The 18,399-nt window shown below is 37.5% G+C and overlaps 2 protein-coding genes across 3 annotated transcripts in view; one reads left to right on the top strand and one right to left on the bottom strand.

The window, feature by feature from the left end:
• The window catches only part of LOC129072519 (kelch-like protein 2), a 79,532-nt gene extending 70,634 nt beyond the window's left edge, over positions 1 to 8,898 (top strand). Inside the window, 1 exon segment of the mRNA XM_054575986.1 lies at positions 8,572 to 8,898. Within this exon segment, the coding sequence (XP_054431961.1) occupies positions 8,572 to 8,898 (327 nt within the window).
• A 3,655-nt stretch (positions 8,899 to 12,553) lies between these two features.
• KLHL2 (kelch like family member 2) overlaps positions 12,554 to 18,399 on the bottom strand; it is a 76,682-nt gene continuing 70,836 nt past the window's right edge. For both annotated transcript variants that reach the window (XM_054576118.1, XM_054576119.1), the window contains 4 exons: positions 18,270 to 18,398; positions 17,128 to 17,268; positions 14,747 to 14,890; positions 12,554 to 13,631 (listed from right to left, as the gene is read on the bottom strand). In XM_054576118.1, coding sequence (XP_054432093.1) covers positions 13,603 to 13,631; positions 14,747 to 14,890; positions 17,128 to 17,268; positions 18,270 to 18,398 — 443 coding nt within the window. In that variant the 3' untranslated portion in view covers positions 12,554 to 13,602. The remainder of the gene's footprint in view (positions 13,632 to 14,746; positions 14,891 to 17,127; positions 17,269 to 18,269; position 18,399) is intronic.

Raw genomic sequence — 18,399 nt, 5'->3', positions numbered from 1 at the left:
TAAGGTGTATCTATTGCAGTTTAGACATCGGTATCCTCCCTGCTACTCCCGGCGCACGCTAGCGGTTGTGACCCATGCCAGATAAGGAGAAAATGTTCCACGCTTCGCGGGTGACAAGAGGTTCTGGGATCCAGCACCTTAGAAACAGAAGGGAGCGCTCAGTAGTTTCTGAGTGGAATTCCACGGTGAAGGAATCTCTGTTCTGGGAATAGTCTTCCTCCGCACATTGGTTTGCTTTTATCATGAAAGTTGTTTTCAAAACGCATGATAACAGCCTCCCTTCCGTCACCTGCCTACTATATTTATTCTATTTACTACGCAATTCTTTTATACAAATTTTATTGTTATTTGTTCACTATTTCCTTTCTTTGGTTGCATGCTTTAATATGTTTCTTTAAATATCCACTTACTTATGAATAATAATTTCAAAGTTTGGATTACAAGTTATTTGAATAAATAAACCCAAATATTATAAATCTTCTACTTCTTTTACTCTACTAATTCTTTGTTTTGTAGGTGTTGCGTAAGCAAATACTTACTGTATGTTGTGGGTCATGATGTTTCAGCATGTGCCGCTGAAGTGTATGATCCCACCACTAATACTGAGACAGGCCAAATATGTGCGTATGGAATGGTGTAATCTGTCTAGTTTACAATTACACAATTTATATTTTTGTATTTTATAGTTTTACTAGAACTTTACCAGTATCATTTTACTGTTTTCATCGAATCTCGGGTTCTTGGTTACACTATGAAGGCAGGTCTTTATGTAATAATCCTATCAGCATTAGAAAAGTAAATGCTTAGCATAGGTAATCAAGTTACAGGGCTGCTTGAGTTAATTTAAAATTTCTCCTTGTTGCAAATTTGATGATGAATGTAGAGACTAAATCAGAAGAAAGTTCCTCTTTATTTGATATTGAAATTTTCTATTCGATATTTCATTCTCGTTAAACATTTGTGCTGCCACTATATATCATGTACTAGTTACTTCTGAATTTTAGTTTAGTTGTATAAATATTTATAACAGATTAAAGGCTAGTGTCTATCTTAAATTGTAAATTCAGTTAACCCCGATATAATATAATTCAGGATTCTAGAAATGGAAAAGCTAAAACAACAACAAATAATTTTAGAAAACCGAGATCTTTAGGAAATTAAATACTTCGAAAAGACCCATGCAAGGGACATGGTCGGTGGCCGATTTAGGGCGGTATGTCTGAAATGCTTGTTCTTTTAAAATGTCATTATCTTTCATTATTTTCCATTGTCCAAAAATAGTTCTGATGGATTCTCAAACTCAGTTACTGGGCGGACATTACAAGATGCACACCCTTAATTTTCCTTTAATTTAAATGTGATTGTGAAATATGTGAGACTGCAAAGACCGTCAACAATCAAGAACAGAATTTATAATTATCAAACTCGCATTCATCTAATCATTTGTGGCCAGAACCCTAGACTAAGTTGTTGATAGTCTGGAAATATGGTAAAGACCTACAAGTCTGGGCCCCAGGTAGAATGCTGTTTGACTCCCAGCATGTTATTAGAAAAAGTCACAGTAGTGTGCATGTGTCTTCCCTGATTGGGAAATCTATTCTTCCTAATTATTTGCAATTTGAACTTGTTTCCTCATTGTTTTCCTGAGATTATTTGGGACAAACTTGTTTTACATTTTCAAATCAGCAAAATTATTTCGATGCAGGCTGAAGAAGGTACCTAGCAGTGAGCAATCATTGCCTCTGCTTCCAGCCAAGTATTTGAATCCATTTTGTAAATGGTATGAATTTGCTCTCTGCCAAAGAGACCGAATAGTAACACAGCCGAGTTTTGAGTAAAGATCCGCCTATTTGGTACAGAAGATACTATTGTTATGCGTTTTGAAATGCCAGAGAAGGGGCCTATTGTTTGTACCTGCAAGGACCTGTTAATTGGCGCTGTTAGAACAACTGTGTACTGCAGACGGTAGCAGCATCTCCTCTGATCTTTTGTCTTCTAGTACCACTTCACTCTGAACTTGGGTTTTAGAAATAGTCATATTTCTATAAAAATAGGAAATACAGGTTTATCTTAGCTGCAATTTGCAAAAATTTATTAAGAAAATTTTATATTATATTACATAAGAAGTTAAAGTATGCAGAGGGGTCCTCGTTCTTAATATCATTGATAAGAGTAAAAATAATCCTAAAAATAATTTAATATCTATTAGTAAGAAAATAATACTAATTTCAAAGTTAATACAAATTATATATCATCATAAATATTTGTCACTTTTGTAGATCTATATTTATTAATATTAACTTCAGGACATGTCCGCTATGTTCGGTGGAAAGTGCGGAGTCGCTGGCAACGTATATCATGTCTATTGCACCAGTATTCGAGACGCATTTATGAGGACAAAATACTTTGAAAATTGCTAAAGGAATACAAAAATAAAAGCAAGTACTATATAAATGATACAGTAGAGTTTAACGTTAGATACTCACGCATAAAGAATAAGAATTTCTTCTGGTCACAATTTTCTGTCTTCCTTCAAGGAGTGCTCCTGATCACCTCAAGCATGCGGTGATATTCATACTATCCAAATTCTGTAGCCAATTGCTTTCTTCTAATTTTTAAAGGCTTAAAAAAGGCCAATGGCTGTAGTTGAGGAGACGATGGCCCCTGCAATTTGGTTCGCAGAAGAATCCACTGACAAACGACAGTCGCGGTCATCTGTATGATAATAGAGAGTTGCTGGTAATAACTGTCTCATTTTCTTGATAAGTTTATTACAGTATAAATACTACATTATGATTTTTGCATTAAGAATCTGCTCTACTCCTAAGAAGAAGTCTTTCTCAAAATGTATTTTAATTTCCTATTGTTCTTAAATAATATTGATACATATTTTCTGAAATCGCTATATTTTTGTCTTCCTCATTACAATTTCGTATTTGAAACACAGATCTCATTGCACGCGCATGGGAACTCACCAAAAAATAGATCCAGCCACTCAAGTTAAACACCCCGGCAGGTTTCTTGTGATGGTGTCACAGTGACTAGGGTAATTTTCTTACATATAATAAGATTTTAACGATAAAATTAAAGATTTTTGTCTGTCCTTTCTAGTAGTCAAATTGTAATTATCTTTAATAAATATAATGAATCTTTAAACCGTATATACACATTCTGATGATTGATATTTATATTGCTTTAAATATTGTGGAATTTTTCAATAACATTCTAATATTGATTCAGTTGTGGAGAAAAAGGTTTATATTAATTAACTATCACAATTGTTTATGTATTCATTCAAAACAATACCTATTGCAACACAGTTACAGGATCCCAGAATTACACGCCTGTAAATTAGAAAAAAAATTTTTTAACACTTTATTGAGATAGTAACTGATATTGAATAGCTTTATTTAGATGTACAATCTTATTAATTTTCATTATTACTTATATATCCACGTAGTCATCACTTACAATCAAGATAATGAAAAGGATTTATCATCCCTAAAGTTTGTACTTACACAGTGGATTTTAGTATTTCCTGAAATTATTCCTTTCTTCTCTACTGTAATCTCTGCAAGAGTAAGAGTAAATCTGATCTGATGTTTTGATCTATACTGTGTCAGAGCTCACTGTCATTTAGATTTCGAAGTGATAGTACTTTGATACACTATGCATTTGTTCAGTCTCTGCATTTGAGTAAATTCAGCTTCAGACATTACAGAATGCTGCCTATAACTTGTTTATTTCATTCAGGTCACATTATTGATAAATTCACTCTGAGCTCGAAGGAGCATAGTTTACATGAGAAGCAGACTCTCAAATAGTTTACTTTCTGAAGTGACTGAGTGTTAATTTCACTAGTGTTGACTTAGTCTCGCAGAAGATAAGATCGCCTTATAGTCTTCGGGGACTGAAGATTATTTTTTGGTAGAAGCATTGCAGTGTTTTCGCAATGAGTAGCTGACTGAATTTTACATCACATGGACCGCAGTACTTACCGTGTAGTTCCACAGCTGTTTTCATAAAGACGAAAGAGCCAACCCTGAATAATTCATGCGTCATTTTGTGAAGAAGGATAAAAGCACATGTGTGGTTGTAAAATTAAAATTTTATCTCTTTATTTCTTCTCCTGAAAATTTGTATATTACTAGGTGGAACCGAAAATTCCGGAACAGGTATTAAATTGTATATGTAAGTATACAAATTAGTTGAGGATAAAATCGTTTGTTTATAAAATATTTTTGATTACATGAGTATATTTTCACTGCGTGTATATAACTGTGTAAAAATTATATGTTTCTTAAATATGTTTGAAAGATGTTTGAAACTTGATTATACTATTTATATTGGCAATAGCACTTTGAATATGCCAGTATTACATTAAAATAGAGTTGTATTTTTGATATTTAAATACGCTTACCACTTTAAAATGCCACTTCGAGGAATGAACATGGTGTAACATTACTAGTCATCATATGTGTGATGCCAAATCCTTTTTAAATAAAATTATGTGCTTATTTATTATTATGTTTTTTGCGTGTATTTTTATTTCTTTTTCTTAAAAAAGTAACATTTTTGGCATGAGATCATTACTGTAGGTTTTTGATGAATATAATGAATGTATGACCCTGTGAATTTTGCATGGTCTTCAAGAATTTTCTGCGTATAGTTTAGCTGCAATTAACAGAAGAGAGAACTTCGTGAAAAATACCATGTGTGTTGATATATTGCATAGTTTTTCTGAGATCTTGAATAATTCACTTTTTTTTTAAAAATGACCAAAACACTTTCTGGAATTATCTTTGAATAAAAGTTTGTATATTATTTGTTCATTGTCCTGTTTTTGTCATTTAGTTTGATATTGTTAGTTCCGTTTGCAATTTTCTATCTTTGTAAATGTGCATTTTTTTTAACTTCACAATTGCATTAATTTGTTGCCAAAGTAACCTAAAAGGCGTAATCACAACCGTGAGTCACTGAAAAATGTTCTCCAAGAAACGCTACTCAACTGGCGAAAAAGGCTCAGGATTGGTGAAATTTTAAAAGTTTTATATTCCTTTGTTCCTAATACAGACACAAGATAGAAGATCACTGAACCAAACTTCGAAGGGATTTACCCCCAATCAGCCAGTTGCTCACTTTAACCAGTTTCCAAACAGCTGAATGCAGATCCCGACGCTTATAGTTGAGACTGCAAAAGACTCGCGTTTGTTATCTATTCCGGGACACAAGAGTGCAGCAAAACCTGCTGCCAATCGTTGTTTCAGAAATTAACAATCCAGCAGCTTCAGTATGCCAAGACTAAACCCCATCTTCCATACAAATTTCCAGTAGCACTTACATAGAAAATAATAATAAATTCAATAAATAACATAAAATTATCTCGAGGACAATACGCATCACACATATAGCTGAGTTATATATTTTAAAGTGGGTTTATTTTCCTTATAAAAAGGAATACACTTAACTAGAAAGTAATAAGAAAGTAGAATTTAATCATAATTTACCACTAAATATAGTATATTAATTTTCCTTCACCTTCTTTATTTGTAGTATTTTAAAACTTTTACAATAGTCGAGATATAAGTCACAACATAGCAGTTCACCCATTTAAGGTATAAATTTCGCAATTTTGGTGTATCAATGCATTTAATTTTAGAATCATTTTCAGTTCCCATATCCATTAAGTACTTCACTCCCTGTTTCCAAAATTAAATAATTTAGGGTTACTAATTTATTTATATTTAGGTGGATTTTCATTGTAAGTGGAAATAAGATTGCTTATCAGAAAAAGAGTTTTATGCTCAACTTATGAAAAACATGAATTCCTGCTATAGTGTACTAGCCTGTCTATCACACAATGTGAGGGGAGGGAGGAACTTGGAGCGCCGCTAGCTGTTTCTGACAGCAGGCAGCGAAGAAAATAAAATATGTTATTCTTTCCTGATCACTTGCACTCAATGTCTCCATGAGTCCTCCACATCTATCAATTCAGATTTATCTAAACATTTTAAGTTTTTAAAATAGAATCTATTAGGTAATGTGTCTGAAGTAATTTAGCACATCAAATACCTCTTTCTTCTTGAAAGCTTTGTTGAAGGTTGTAATTATCAATTACTAGATTCATTTAATTGAAGTGATTAGGGCCTTTGGAATATGTTTCTAACAATTGTTTCTGCTGGTGTTTCCAGTTGGGAAATGTCACCTAGCCTTGGGTTTTTTTTAAAGGTATGTCTCAGCACTCCCTGTTTGTTTGTTGGTTGCGCTTAGAGGAAGGTTGGGAGGCAGAGAGTCTCTGCTCATCTTGGCCAAGGAAAGATATAATGAGGGTTTGAGCAGAGCTCACGCTTGGGGTCCCAGATCTGCATCACGAAATGAAAAACTCGCCTGTCTCCATCAGGCGTGTTTGGTGTGACGCACCCTCCTGACTCTTACTGACTCAAGTGCAAAATAGCGGGTCAGTATGTCACTACAAGCTAAGATACGTATGCCTACTGGCGCAACTCGACTCCCGAGTGCTTACGTTGCTCTCTCTGACCCCATTCATTGTGTGGGAGCACATATCTCTATTCTGATTAAATATAACAGCCGGGTGATGCCACTCCTAGCCTCCCAGGTACTGCAACAAGTAACGCCCCACTGAGGCGTACATACCATTTTGGCAGAAGCGAGCAGAGGTTATCCTATATATCTGCCCAGAGCATACACCGCACAGCAGTGTAGCCCGGACTCAGCTACGCTCGTTCACTAAGCAGAAAGAGGGATAAACATGTGTGTGGCACAGAGTAACATACCCACAACTCACTCCCAACTGGGAGGGGAGCAGTGATTGAGCTGACAGCAAGTCCTAATCTGGGGGAAAAGGCCCAGGTTGTCGTCCCGACTCAGGCGCACAATCCACATGTGACCTGAGGGTGCACGTCATTCCCCTGGTGACACTGCCTACCTTCCATGCACAGACCTCTGCAAACAGGGCTGACTCCTGAGCCTCAAGTGAGCGTATCCATTCTCATTTGCTCTGAGCTCTGTCGGGATACTTACAAACAATGTGGCCATCAGACACATGCTGAGCAGCAGTCACTGGACGCAGAGGGACTTTCTGAGTGACTCTTTCAAACAGAATTGGATGGGGTGCAGGAGACAAAGATTTCAGGCAGAAGAACCAGTTTGACCATACGTGAGGACACATATTTACTGTAAATTATATATATATATATATATATATATATATATATATATATATATATATATATATATATATAGAGTGCTCAAATTTCCAGATGGTGTCTCAGGGAATTGTTAAAAGACTTGCGAAAGTGTAAATCTGCATATTGGTCACACTCAACAGTGCATGGCTCGCCTGTATTCCCAGTACGCAAGGCTGAGGAGGCTGAGAGGTTGTGAGCTGTAGATATGCCTTGTTCTCTGCCCCAGCGCTCGCCTCCAATGCAACCCCGAGCAGAGTAGCTACGCGCCATATACGTCAAATCACTTTCCAAACCTTTCTGAAATTGTTCATCAAAAGGCCAAAGTACACAGACAGCAGATACAATGCGCCTTGGAAATTCGCCTTTCATATATACTATCAAAGCGATACTTGCTGGGGGCCACAAGAATTACCTAAATCCAGTGGCAGACCAGAAAGGCAAGGTCCAAACAGACAAAACAGTCTTAAAAACTCACGCGGGTTGCTGCAGTGTTTAGATTCACGCTGCAGGACGGCGTTTGGCAGGCTTCCTGACGTGGAAATTAATTAGCATTAAGGCGGAACCTGCTGAGATTTCAAGACGACTCTTCGCGTCCCGCCTTAGAGTCTTTTCTGTGCCCATGCCCTCCCGCGTTGCCTGCGGCACCAATCACTGACTATGTCCTGGCAACCACTCTCACTCCATATTCGAGGCTGTGCGGAGTCGCAGGAGTGCCGGCACCCCGCATAAGGTCGAGGAGGCGGGGCAGAGGCCCGCAAGCCAACAACAGGAGAGCTGGCCTGTCTCTGCCAGAATTTTGTCCAGCACTCAGACGAATTTGGGGTGGTGAAGGCCTTTTATTGTCCAGGTGACCTGAGCAAGACCTTAAACCCGGCCTGTGCGGGCGGATTGACGGGGGGGGGGCGGGAATGCACCTGGTAGGGCATCCAGGGGGAGGGCGGCGAGGGGCAAGGAAAATGGCGTGAAATTCTTAAACGATGGCGGGGTCAAGGTTTCAACCATAGTCATCCCGAGACCGGACGTATTAGACGAGAGTTATACAGGAGGATTGAGAGTCTTACAAAATAGAAGCATCGCACAGACAAGACACATCCAATCTCCGCCTGTGATGCTTCTATTTTGTAGAACTTTCCTCAATCACTCCGTCAACTTGTGCTGTAACTCTCGTCTAATACGTCCAGTCTCGGGATGACTGTAGACTTTCACAGAGCAAGTGACAAGCCCCAGCCCAGTACCATCGTTTAAGGATTTCACACCATTTTTCCTCCTGCCCCTCGCCGCCCTCACATTGGGTAAGGATGCCCCTACCCGGCCCTGAGCGTGCATTCGTTCCCGACCCCCCCGTCAATCCCGCGGTGCACAGGCCCGGAGACCGCACGCCCCCGCTTCCTCACTTAAGATCTTCTCTTCCGATCCCTTACCTGGACGCTCGCGCGGAGACCACCACCTTCACCACCCAAATTCGGTCTGGTGCCGGACCAGGAATTCGCTTCTTCTGGCTGAGGGGTTAGGCCGGCTCCTCCTTTTGTTGTTATTGGCTTGCGAGGCTCCTGCCCCGCCTCCTCGACGCTGTGATTGGTCTATACGGTTGCCGGCCTCCTGCGACTCGCGCAAACGAATCCCTGGCGGTGCCAGCCATTGGCGCTCCGAATGGAGTGAGGATAGTGAGACCGGGACGCCCAGTCAGTGATTGGTGCCGCAGCGCGCCTGGAGGCGGGGCAGCACGGTAGTGTGCAGTGTTCTGAGGGGGCGGGCACAGAGGCTTCTAAGTGCGGGACGCGAGGAGTCGTCGCCAGGGCAACTTAGGTTCCGCGCGAAGTGTAGTGGGCACAGGTTCCGCGTCAGGGAGAGCGTACCAGAGCGCCGTCCCTGCGGCGTTGAGATGTAAACTTTGCAGCAGCCACGTGGCCAAAACGCGGGGAGAGAATAGCATGAGTTTTAAAATCTGTTTTGACTCTGTTTGCGGACACCCCGCCTTCCTCTGGTCTGCCCTGGATTTAGGTAATTCTTGTGGCCCCAGCCCAAGTATCCTTTGATAAACCCCTATATATGAAAAACGGAGAATTTCAAACACATTGTATCTCCTGCGGCAATACTATTATGCCCAAATGGCAGATGAGCAAACCCAAGGCTCAGAAAGGTTTAGAAAATGATTTGACGTACTAGATGGCACGTAGCTACTCCTGTATCCGGGGGTTGCGTACCTGTGGAGGACGGTGAGCGCCAAGGGGCTGGGCAGAGGGTTGAAACTTAAAACTTTATCTACAGCTCTAGCCTCATCTCAATCTCCTCTCAATACTAAAATACTGCGTACTAGGGTACAAGAGCAGTATGCACTGATGGTGTAATAATATACGAATTTACACTTTCACTTAAGAGTGTCTTTTAACAATTCCCACAAGGACACCATCTGGGCTAGTTGAGAGCACTTTCTATATATATATATATATATATATATATATATATATATATATATATATATATATATATAGTAATTTCTGAAATAGAATGCTGTTGTTCCTCCCTCGGTATGGTCAAACTGGTTCTTCTGCCTGAAATAACCGTCTCCCTTACCCATCAATTCAGGTGTTTTACCTGTTTGAAGAAGTCCGCTCTGGAAGGATGTCCCTCCTTAGGTCCAGTGACTTACTACTCTTCTTACTTGTCCCATGTACTCTGATGGCCACATTGTTTGTAAAGTATCACGACAGAGAGCTCAGAGCAAATGAAGAGAAATGGAATCTGTCCCTTGGGGGCTCAGAGTCAGAGCCCTGTCTTTAGAAGGTCTGTGCACATGGAAGGTGAGCAGTGTCCTGGAGGGAATGGCGTGATGCACCACTCAGGTCCCCTTCGTAAGGACTGGCAGGCGTGCAGCCTGAGTCCAGGGACCGGCTGCTGCAGGAGTGTCAAGGCCCCGCCCCTTCCCCCAAATTAGGACCACTGTGCTCCAAGGTCCACTGCTCCCCTCCAGTTGGGGGTGGTTGTGGGTATGATTGCACTGCAGCCCACTTTTGCCTCTGCCCCATCCCTCTGCCCTCTGCCAAGTAGTGTTAACAGCATGCCCTGTGGGTCCAGACTTACCAGGCTTTGTCACTTGTCAGCAGTGTGCTTCTGGGTAAGATACTTCTCGAAGTCTTATCTGCTACTTCTGAAAAATGAGTATACCTACACCTCAATGAGCGTTATGACAGTTAAATGAGATCGTGGATTAAGGCCCTTTGCACAGTACCTGGAATACAAGAAGTGCTCAGTAAATGCTGGCTTAGAATCCCATCACAGTAGGTATATTTAATCAGAACAGGTATATGTATGTGGGGCGGGGGGGTCATTCAGAGCTGAAAGGAAATACAGATATGGCAGCTCCACTCACTTATTTCCCTACAATGAAGAAATGGGAGGTTCAGAGAAGAGCAACAATAGCGGTAATTTATCGAGGGTCCTCTGTATTTCAAGTACATTAGTATACATCATATCTTAACTTGGTAAGTGACATACATACTACTGTTGCTATTTTACGGAAGTCAAGATAAGGGTCAGAAGTTAAGTAATGCGTTTAAGGTCACACCAAGCACCTGATAGGCAGCAGTTTCTTCATGATGCAGGTCCTGGGACCTAGCATTGAGCTCTGCTCAAACCTCGTGCTGTCTTCCTTGGCAAGATGTCTAAGACAACTCTCTGCCTTAACCTCTGGCCTCTCTTTTGCAATAACCAAACAAGCAAGGAGTGCTTTTAAGTACCTTTAAAAAAAACCCAAACTAAGGTGTTTCCAACTGGAAACACCAGCAAAGGCTGGTGTTAGGAAGAGCACATATTCAAAGGCCCTGAAATCATAATTATGAATCTAGCTATTGACAAGTCTTGGCAAACTATTTTATTCCATAGCTATTAAAGCTTCAAAGAAAGAAAAAGAGGTATTTGACATGCTAAGTACTTCAGATTTTGTTACCCTAATAGATTCTATTTTTTAAAAAGCTTAAAAATGTTTAGATAAATCTTTAATTGATAGATTCATGGAGAGTTTCATGAAACATTAGTGCTTTGGAAGTGATCAGGAAAAGATAACATGACACATTTTTCTCGCTGCCACTGTCAGAAACAGCTAGCAGCGCTCCAAGTTCATTAAACCCTCCCTCACATTTGTTGGTGATGGATGGGCTTGGAGCCACACTATGGCAGAAATTCATGTTTTCATAAGTTGAGCATAGGCTTTTTTCTTTTTCTGATAAACTTAATCTTATTTCCACTTACAATGAAAAATCCACCTAAGTATAAATAAATTAGTGGTAACCTAGGGCTGTTGGTTTGGAGGAAACAGGGAGTGAGTACTAATGGATATGGGGTTTCTTTGAGGATGTTGAAAATGTTCTAAAATTACTTGTGCAGTGATGGTTGCAGTTCTGTGAATACATGAAAACCACTGAACTATACACCTTAAATGGGTGAACTGTATGGTATGTGACTTATATCTCATTAAAGCTATTGTAAAGTTTTTTAAAATGCTACAAATAAAAAAGAAAATTGAAGGAAAAAATTAATGTACTGTATTTGAGGTGGTAGGATTATGATTAAATTCTACTTTCTTGTACTTTCTAGTTAAAGTATGTATTCCTTTTATAAGGAGAAAATAAACCCACTTTAAAAGCTATATATAACCTCAGCTATATGTGTGTGTGCATGTGTGTATCCTCAGATAATTACATTAGTTGACCTATTGAATTTAGTATTTTCTATGTAAGTGCTACTGAAATTTGTATGTGGAAAATGGAGGTTTGGGTCTTGGCATACTTGATACTGGATTGTTAATTTCTGAAGCAACTGATTAACAGCAGGTTTTATATACCTCTTGTGGTCCCAGGTCATTAACAAAGCAGAGAATTTTTGCAATCTCAACTATGGCGTCAGGATGCAGTTCAGGCTGTTTAGGCTTGGTTAAAGGTGAGGCAGCTTTTGACACAGTTGGGTTAAGTCCCTTCAGGAGTTTGGTTCAGTGTTATCTGTGTTATCTGTATCTTGTGTCCTGCCCATATTAGGAACAAAGGAATATAAAAACTTTAAATTTCACCAATCCTTGAGAGCCTTTTCCTTGACAGTTGAGGTAACTTTTTCTTGGAGAACATTTTTCAATGACTTCACAGTTATTGATTTAACAGACCTGCCTTAGAGGTTACTTTGGCAACAAATTAAAAATACTGAATTGTGAAGTTAAAAAAAATGCACATTTTACAAAAAAATAGAAAAACCAAACAGGGGACTTTCTTAATATCAAACTAAATGATAAAAACAAGGACAATGTGAAACAAATAATATACAAACTTTTATTCAAAGATAATTCCAGAAAGACGTGTTTTGGTCATTTTTAAAGTGAGATTAATTCAAGATCTCAGAAAAACTGTATCTTATCAACACACATGGCTACTCACAGAAAGTTCTCTCTTCTGTTAATTGCAGCTAAATTTATACACACAGAAAAAATTCTTAAGACCATGCAAATTCAGTTGAATTCCATACATTCATTATATTCATCAAAAACCTGCAATAATGATCATGCCAAAGTGTTACTTTAAGAAAAAAAGTAAAAATACACACCAAAACATGACCAAGATTAAACCAAAGAAAATAATAAATAAGCATAATTTACATTTTATTTAAAAAAGTTTGGCATCACACATATTCAAGTGTGTTACACCATGTTCATTCCTCAGAAGTGGCATTTTAAAGTGTTAAGCATTGTTAAATATCAAAAAATACAACTCTGTTTTACAATGTAGTACTGGCATAATTCAAAGTACTGTGCCAATTATAAATAGTATAATCAAGTTTCAAACATCTTTTCAAACATATTTAAAGGAAAGCATATAGACACACAGTTGTATGCACACCAGTTAGTATACTCATGTAATCAAAGATATTTTATAAAAGCAAACAGTTTTATCCCTCAACTAATTTGTATACTTACATACAATTTAATACCTGTTCAGATTTTCAGTTCCTGTGTATACAGATTTTCAGGAGAAGGAAATAAAGAAAGATAAAATTTAATTTTACAACCACACATATTACTTTATCCTTCTTCACAAAATAACGCATAGTTATTCAAGGTTGATAACTCGTCTTTATGAAAGCAACTGTTGTCTAAGGACTACACAGTAAGTACTGCAGTCCATGTGTCTTATTAAAATTCAGTCAGCTGCTGCTCATTGCAGAAAAAGCCTACACAGTGCTTCTACCAAAAATAATCTTCAGAATCTGAGGCCTATAAAGGCAGACGATCTTATCTTCTGCAGAGACTTAAAGTGCAGCTGCAAGTGGAGAAGTGCTAGATTCTCAGTCACTTCAGAAATACTTGTTGAAGTCTGCTTCTCATGTAGAAATATGCTGAAAATGTCCTTCAGGCTCAGAGTGGTTTATCAATAACTGTGACCCCTGAACAAAGAAATAAACAAGAAGTTATAGGCAGCATTCTGTGTGTCTGAGAAAATACTGAATTTATTTTATTACTCAAGCCACAGATACTGAACAAATGCATAGTGTATCAAAAGTACTATCACTTCAATCTAAATGACAGTGAAATCTGTTTAATTATAGATCAAAACATCAGACTTTTTAATCCAGATTTACTCCTTTGCTCTTTGCAGTTACAATTAAGAAAGAATAATTTTGTTCAGGAAATACTAAAATCCACCTAATATTCAAAGGGGTACAAAGAAACTTTTAGGGATGATAAATATTTTCATTATCTTGATTGTGGTGATGATTTCGTGGATATATACGTATGTCAAAATTAATAAAATTGTACATCTAAATATAAGCTATTCAATATCAGTTATATCTCAATAAAAGTGTTAAAAAAATTTTTTTTCCTAATTTACAGGCGTGCTATTCTGGGATCCTATGTACAATGTTCTATTAGGTATTGTTTTGGATAATACATAAACAATTGTGATGGTTAATTAATATAAACCTTTTTCTCCACAACTGGATCAATATTAGAATGTTATTGAAAAATTCTAATATTTAAAGCAATATAAATATCAATCATCAGAATAATTAATATGTAACATACAGTTTTAAAGATTCATTATATTTATTAAAGATAATTACAATTTGTCTTACTAAGAGGATGGACAAAATGGTATTTTATCGTTTGTCTCGTGCTGTGCTTAAGAAAAATTACCCCCTAGTCTCACTGTGACACCATCACAAGGGAGACCTGCCAGGGTGTTGTAGGGGTGGTATTTCTTGTGGATCTGACACAGTGAGTTCCACTCCACTGCACACAGATACTAGCCATGTTAATTATTTTATGCCCCTGCAATGGAAAGATCTGTGATTTCAAATACAAGTGACTGTGGGAAGACAAAATACTGCTTGATTTCAGAAAATATGTATCCAATATTATTTTAAGAACAACAAATTAAAATACATTTTGAGAAAAGACTTTCTTCTTAGAACAGAATAAGATTCTTAATGCAAAAATCATAATGGTGTATTTTTTTGTACTGTAATAGAAGACTATCAGAAAATGAGACAGTTATTACCAGCATAGCTTCTCCCTGTGCTCATACAAGATGACACGACTGTCCATTTGTCAGTCGTTGGGTTATAATATTCTACCGAGGCCAAGTTGCAGGAACCATCGTCTCCTCCAACTACATATAACAGACCATTGACAGCACAAACGCCTTTAAAAAAATTAGAGAAGAAAGCAATTATTTTTAAAATTTGGATGAATATGAATATCCCTGCACATGCTTGGTGAGGTGATCCAGAGACACTTCCTTGAAGGAGGCAAGAAAAGAAGATGGTGACCAAGAAAGAATTCTTATTCTTTTTATACGTGAGAGTCTAATGTCACGTTAGCTCCTACTGGTATCATTTATATAGTACTTGCTTTATTTTTGTATTATTTTACTTAATTTTCAAAATACCCTTACTTTATTTTAATCCTCCTCATGCACACACATCCTCAGATACTTAGTTTTTAACCCCCAAATAGGCCATAATATACATTCTACTTTATTACTCACCCACTCCCACCAAACATAGCTTGGACATGTCCCCAAGTTAATATTAATAAATATAGATCTACATAAGTGACTGCACAGTATTCCATATATGACAATACCATAATTTATTGTCTTTGAAATAAATATTATTTTTCTTACTAATAGATATTAAATTATTTTTAGGATTGTTTTTTGCTCTTATCAATGATGTTAAAATGAACAAGGACCCCTCTGCATACTTTTTTGTATACTTATGTAATATAATATAAATTTTCTTAATATAAATTTTTACCAAAAAAATTGCTTAGCTAAAAGATAAACACCTGTATTTCCCTATTTTTATAAAGCATATTTAATCATTCTAAACAAGATTCAGAGCTATCATGAAGTGGTACTAGAAGACATCAAAAGATCCAGAGGGATGCTGCTGCACCAGTCTCTGCAGTACCCTGGATAGTTCTGCTGGCATAATTAACAGGTCCTTGCAGATTTTTAACATAACAATGAGCCCACTCTATATACAGCATTTCAAAGCGCACTAGCAATAGTATCTTCTGTACAAATAGAGCGGATCTTCCCTACTCAAACTCAACTGTGTTACTATTCCAGTCTCTTGGCAGGAAGCAAATTCATACCATTTTAAAGTAGTTCAAATACTTGAAAAGCAAGAGCAGGGCAATGATTGCTCTACATATACAAATCATCTCCTTACTCTTCTAGCCATCAGAAATGAGCTTACTTTGATTTGAAAATGAAACATGAGTAGGAGGAAAAATAAGTTTATTCCAAATAATCTCCAGGAAAACAATGAAGTAAGTTCAAATTGCAAATAATTAGGAAAAATAAATTTCCTAATCCAGGGAAGGCACATGCACATACTACTGTGACTTTTTCTAACTTAACTATGCACTGGGGTCAAGCACGCATTCTACCTGGGGCCCAGACTTGTAGGTCTTACCATGTTTCCAGACTATCAACAGCCGAGAGATTTCTAGGACCTTACCAAGTACAAATGATTGAATGAGGTGCGAGTTCATGTAGAATTAATTATAAATTCTGTTCTGTTGTTGACAGTCTTTGCAGTCTCACATATTTAATTTCCCATAATAATCACATTTAAATTAAAGAGAAATTAAGAAGAGCATTTTTGGGGGTGTGCATCTTGTAATATCACCCAATGGTGTACACTGAGTTTGAAAATCATCAAGAACTTATTTTGGACAATGGAAAATGGCATGAAGATAATGACATTTTAAAGAACAAAAGCATTTCCTGAAAGACTGTCTAGCCACCCTAAATCTATTTTCCATTTCCATGTCCCTTGCATGGATCTTCTTTTCAAGTATTTAATTTCCTAAAGACCTCAGTTTTCCTAAAATTATTTGTTGTTGTTTTAGCTTTTCCATTTCCTAGAAATCCTGAATTGTATTATATCAGGGTTTGCTTCTTTGGGCTTCCCCTCCAGATTCAGATAAACACTAGCCTTTTAATCTGTTATAAATATTTACTTAACTAAACTAAATTCCCTAAGAACTGGCATATCTAGTACATGATATATAGTACGCACAAATGTTTGTGCTGAGAATGAAAGTATCGAATAAAGAATTCCAATATCAAATAAAGAGGGCTTTTCTTCTGATTTAGTCTCTACATTCATCATCAAAAATTGCAACAAGGAGAAATTTTAAATTAACTCAAGCATCACAACAACCTGCTTTTGTTCCATACACTATGCTAAGCATTTACTCTATGCTGATAGGATTATTACATAAGACCTGCCTTTAAAGAGCTAGTGTATTAGAGAACCCAGATTCAGTAAAAAAACAATGGAAATACACTGTGATACTGGTAAGTTCTAGTAAAACTATAAATACAATTCATATAAATTGTGTAATTGTAAACTAGACAGATACCTGCATTTCTTCTGCACATGTTCATATCTGCAACCTGTCTCCATGTATTGGTGGTGGGATCATACACTTCAACACTTTTTCGTACTAAAGGCCCATCATGACCCCCTACAGCATACAGTAAGTTGTTTAACACACCAACACCTACAAAACAAAGAACCAAACTATAGTAGAGTAAAAGGGGCTAGAGATTTATAACATATTTGGGTTTATTCAAATAACTTGTAACTCAAACTTTTGAAATTATTATTCATAGTAAAAGTAAGTGGATATTTAAAAAAAGGAAAACATATTAAAGCATACAACCAAAGAAAGGGAAATGAACAGACAAATGAGAATCTCAATAAGAACTATTACTCTAAAAAAAAAGAGGCACGCTGAATAGAATAAATATAGTAGGCAGGTGATGAACAGAGAGGGAAGGCTATTTACATCATCGTTTTGAAAACAACTTTCATGATAAAAGCAAACCAGTATTGCGGAGGAGAGACTGTTCCCAGAACAGAGATTCCTTCTCGTGAATTCCCTCAGAGACTACTGACGCCTCCCCTATAACCCAAAAGTGCTGGATCCCAGAACAGGTCTTTGTCCCCACGGGCAGCACGTAAGGCATTTTCTCCTTATCTGGCATGGGTCACAACCACTTAGCGCGTGCCAGGTAGCAGGGAGGATACCCGTGTCCTCTCGCTGCAGCCCGAGACGCACCTTGTATGTAAGTTCCTTACTAAACTCTAATGCAGTGTTGGTGTTGTGAGCCTCTTTCTTTGGTCTCTCAGTCCCGGGAAATTTTACGTAACAAGTATTGAAACACAGAATTTGTAAGAAATGACTATGAAAAGACTTGATTATTAAACAAGTTCCTCAATAAGCACTAAAACAACAGACTAAAAAGAATGTCAAATAATATAAATAATTAAGTGAAACAGAAAAGAAACCTTTGATATAGCATTCAGAAATTTTACCAAGTGAAATTTAAGTGCAATTGTCTACCCCTACTTGTGTAATTCAAAACATATTCTAAAAAGGTTACTAGAATCAGTATACATTTTCTGAAAACATAAAGAGATGTCAAGGAATCATTTCACTTGTTTAACTCTTTTTCCATCATTTTCATGCTTCAATTACTAACTGAGGTTCCCTCTCACCTGCCCCGCTCCGTCTGGTACTCATTTCCGCTATGTAGGTCCACTCGTTTGTTGTGGCGTTATAGCATTCTACCGTGCTCAGACACTGCCGGGAGGCTCCGTCATAACCCCCTACAGCATACAGCAAACC

The sequence above is a fragment of the Pteronotus mesoamericanus genome, unplaced genomic scaffold, assembly GCF_021234165.1.
Source record: "Pteronotus mesoamericanus isolate MK-2021 breed Mesoamerican mustached bat unplaced genomic scaffold, CSHL_Meso_final contig_32, whole genome shotgun sequence".
In the NCBI taxonomy this organism is placed as follows: domain Eukaryota; kingdom Metazoa; phylum Chordata; class Mammalia; order Chiroptera; family Mormoopidae; genus Pteronotus; species Pteronotus mesoamericanus.
The sequence above is the reverse complement of the archived record's forward strand: the minus strand, read 5'-3'. Positions and strand labels throughout refer to the sequence as shown.